Genomic DNA, 3478 nt, shown 5'->3' with positions numbered 1-3478 from the left:
TCGGTTGCTGCAGCCCTAATGTCAATTCAGATACTGAAGATATGAGAGACAACACCAAGAAGGAACAAAGACCATATGAAGAGGTACAAGCAGCAAGATCAAGATGTTGATCTTGTATGAGGAAGAGTGCCAATGGTAGGCACTTTGGCAGGTAATTGGGGTAATGTGGTGCTTTGAGAATGCACCATTACAAAGACAAAGGCTTTAGTTTAGCATGGTTTCAGTAGTTTGCCCGAGCATGGCCAGTCAACATTTGGCACCACTGTGAGGAGTCCAAGAAGACGAGAGACGTTTTTCTAAAGATGACTCAATATCATGAATTTATGTACAAAATCCTTTGAACGTGTCCATGTGTCAAATATACAGTACTGAGTGACAGAACCAGTGTACATTAAAATGCAACTTTTTTTGTTTTTAAATTTACATTCAGCAGTCTGTCATTCAACCATGTTTATACAAAAAAAGAGAACAAAGATTCTCATTACAGGTTTAAGGCAACAACAGTTCCTGAATCCTGATAACATGGTTTTATGGTTATAAAAAGAGAAATTTTGAAAATAACACCCCAAAACAAAAAAATGGTCCATACAAAATGTCTTTAAAACACAAGGGTCTGATCCATCACATCTGATTAGCCGAAAAAAGATAAAAGGAAGGGGAGCGTCATCCCATCAGAGTCCTTTTAACTGGTGTCCATCTTACACTAAGAAAGAAGAAGAAAAAAGAAGAAACCGATTAGAAAATTATGTTCACAGTATTATCCAAATAATTAATGAAACTGATTTTATGCAGCCTGATTACATACCTCAGCATTATAGGCATCCAACTGGGCATCAAGCTCCTCTGCAGAAAGCTGGGGTCTGTTTCCTCCTCCCCTCCCGCGGCCTCTGAAACCTCCACCGCCTCCACCACCACCACCACCACCACCTCGCCGTCTTTCAACCCTGGGCTGACCGAGCCTAGTCCGATCAAAACCTTTGTTTAAGCTGCAAACGACAAAAAGAAAGAGGGTTACTCCAGAGAACCTGTAAAAGCCTAACAAGCTCCCCCCCACCCAGATAAATGGAAGAAAATTGATGGAATTTGTCGTTGATTTTGCAATAAATCACTTATCAAATCTCATAATCCTTGTAATTGATTTTTTTTACTGCTTAACATCGTAACCCATTTGCAATGCCTATATCATAACATTAACCCATCAACCTTGATTTACAACCCTGGATCCTTTTTTTTTTTTTTTTTTTTTTTTTTTTAAACAAAAAACAAACAAACATACCCCTGTGTATTCTGTCTGTTCTGTGTGTCGAATTCTGAAGTGGCTTGTTGGATTTTCATAGGGCGGCCTGGGAAAAAAATCAAAAAAATCATAGAAGTATAAATTTAGTTAGTTACCATTAACAGTTTAAGCAACACCCATGTGCACACGCATAAACAAGAGAACAAGCATGGGAACAAATCCTCACCATCAAGCGGGACACCGTTATAGTGCTTCATGGCTTTCAGTGCATCTGCCTTATTTACAAAGTGGACGTCTGCAGTTCCTTTACTGCGACCAGATCGATCATAGTGTATAGATGCCTTCTTCAATGCTCCGAACTCAGCAAACAGCTCCTAAAAAGTAAAATCTGGAAAATCAGTGCCATTCCTCAGCATCTGAGGTGAGCAAAATAGAACTGAGCTTAGATAATTACCCTGATATCAGAATCAGAGACACCGAAGTCAAGATTGGAAACCAGCAGCTTGCCGCTGTTTCCTCCACCATTTCCACCACTGTTTCCTCCGCCGTTTCCACCACTGTTTCCAGCACGTCCACCAACATGCTCCTCAAACATATCGTGCTGCCATTTATCGGGCAACTCTCTGGGCTGTGGAGACAAAAATAAAATACAGGCTTAGTTTGTGTTTTGTTCTAGGAAACTCAGAGTGCTATTATGATGGCTTAAAGCACTTGAATAGGTAATCTAATAACTAATTTATGGTCATTACTCCCTATAAACATCAGGGGAATCAGGTTAGAGGCATCATCCAGGTCTTCACAGGAGGAGTCCATTTAAAAGGGATGAGAGTCTTTCTTCAGTGCCTGAAAACACTCTTCTTTCCACAGAGGAGGTGAGAGTAAGGCAGCGAGTTTCCACAGGTTGGAAAAAGCCCCATGTTAATTATGCGGCCAAAAAAATGAAGCAAGGGCCCCACTTTGAAGCAGTTTTGTCAGAAGGCAAAAAAAAAATAGTTTGGTAGACAGGATTTTGGCTCCTTTTGCTCGAGCAGGCTATAAAATGCTGACAAAGCCAAAAACAAAAAACAACAACAGCAAAAAAATAAAAATAAAATAAACATAAAAACACTCCAGCGAGGGTAAAACATCCACATCAATCAGAGCAACCGAAGAAATACAAGAAAACAGAGGCACAGATAAGTCCCTCGGAGTCCATGCTGGTTCAGCTCCTAGCTTCTCCTGTTACTGTTAACTGAACCATGCTAGTTTCCGGAAGTCCGTTATCACGTAATTACACCTTTAATGACGCATTTTAAGATACATTTCCAACATTTTAACCATTTTCACAATTTCAACCGCTTTTCTTCCATACCCTCGTGTACGGCGTGGATCTGTTGTTTCGGTTGAAGTTGCTCTGTCGGCCCCGCGCCGGCCTCGACGGCCCGCCGCCTCGACCTGAGCCTCCAGCCCGGGCGAACGTTCCTCTCCCGCGGCCTCCACCTCCGCCTCCTTTCTTGCTCATCTTGATAATGTCGTCTAGAGACATGTCCATCTTATCACCCATGGCGCTGTTCAAACTTCACCGACAAAGAAGACAGACAAAGACTACCGACCAAGCGTGCAGAGAAGGCTGTTTATAAGCTACCGGCGGCGCGATGTTGAAATTGACGGAAATGACGTCAGAGGGAAGCTTCGCTGACGCAGAAGCTCCGCCTTTTGAAAAAAAAAACACTTTATTGAACAGAAATAGTAAACGATGAATATGTAAATGAATATGTAATATTTTCTATATTTAAAGGATAACTATGAAATATAATATTTTTACATTTCCAGAACACAATGACGTATCAAAAACCGTTTTGCTTGACATAAGCAGGACAGGTTTAAACAGAGAATTCGGTTCAATTTTATTTACATTTTTTTTTACATAGCACCAAATCGCACCAACAGTTGCCTCAAGCACTGAGAATAAAACCTACAAAAGACATATCAAACGTTCAATTTCTGACCATGAAAACTACAAGGCGGGGAATATCGTAAATAAAGCAGCTCAAAGCTTATGGCCATCAAAAGATTTTAAAAAAATATGATTTAGGAGGAGATTTCAAGGAGGTCCCTGACTCCACAAGCCCTACATTTTTATGGTTTGGTTGATGGCAAAAGTATTTGATACCATGATGATGGACTTCAAGGGCCTTGTGTTGGCATCTGAGACATATTGGGTCAACATTTCTGCTTTGTAGCTCCAGACACAAAAGTTCT

General features: G+C 40.8%; 1 protein-coding gene across 1 annotated transcript; it reads right to left on the bottom strand.

Moving 5' to 3' along the window:
• Positions 1–289: 289 nt before the first annotated feature.
• On the bottom strand, positions 290–2880 carry LOC134628771 (THO complex subunit 4-like). Its single transcript, XM_063475533.1, has 6 exons — positions 2589–2880; positions 1692–1865; positions 1464–1611; positions 1277–1343; positions 806–986; positions 290–703 (listed from the first exon to the last, which is right to left on the bottom strand). The coding sequence occupies exons 1-6, from the start codon at positions 2778–2780 to the stop codon at positions 683–685; spliced, it is 783 nt and encodes a 260-aa protein (XP_063331603.1). The 5' UTR covers positions 2781–2880; the 3' UTR covers positions 290–682.
• Positions 2881–3478: the final 598 nt, after the last annotated feature.

This window comes from Pelmatolapia mariae, linkage group LG6 (assembly GCF_036321145.2).
Source record: "Pelmatolapia mariae isolate MD_Pm_ZW linkage group LG6, Pm_UMD_F_2, whole genome shotgun sequence".
NCBI lineage: Eukaryota > Metazoa > Chordata > Actinopteri > Cichliformes > Cichlidae > Pelmatolapia > Pelmatolapia mariae.
Note: the sequence above shows the minus strand (reverse complement) of the source record. Positions and strands in the feature narration are given on the sequence as shown.

Coding starts and splice junctions, on each gene's coding strand:
- LOC134628771 (XM_063475533.1), bottom strand. CDS start 2,780: ATGGGTGATAAGATGGACATGTCTCTAGACGACATTATCAAGATGAGC. Junction 1,866..2,588: donor GATCCACGCCGTACACGAGG/GTATGGAAGAAA, acceptor TTGTCTCCACAG/CCCAGAGAGTTGCCCGATAA. Junction 704..805: donor TGGATGCCTATAATGCTGAG/GTATGTAATCAG, acceptor CTTCTTTCTTAG/TGTAAGATGGACACCAGTTA.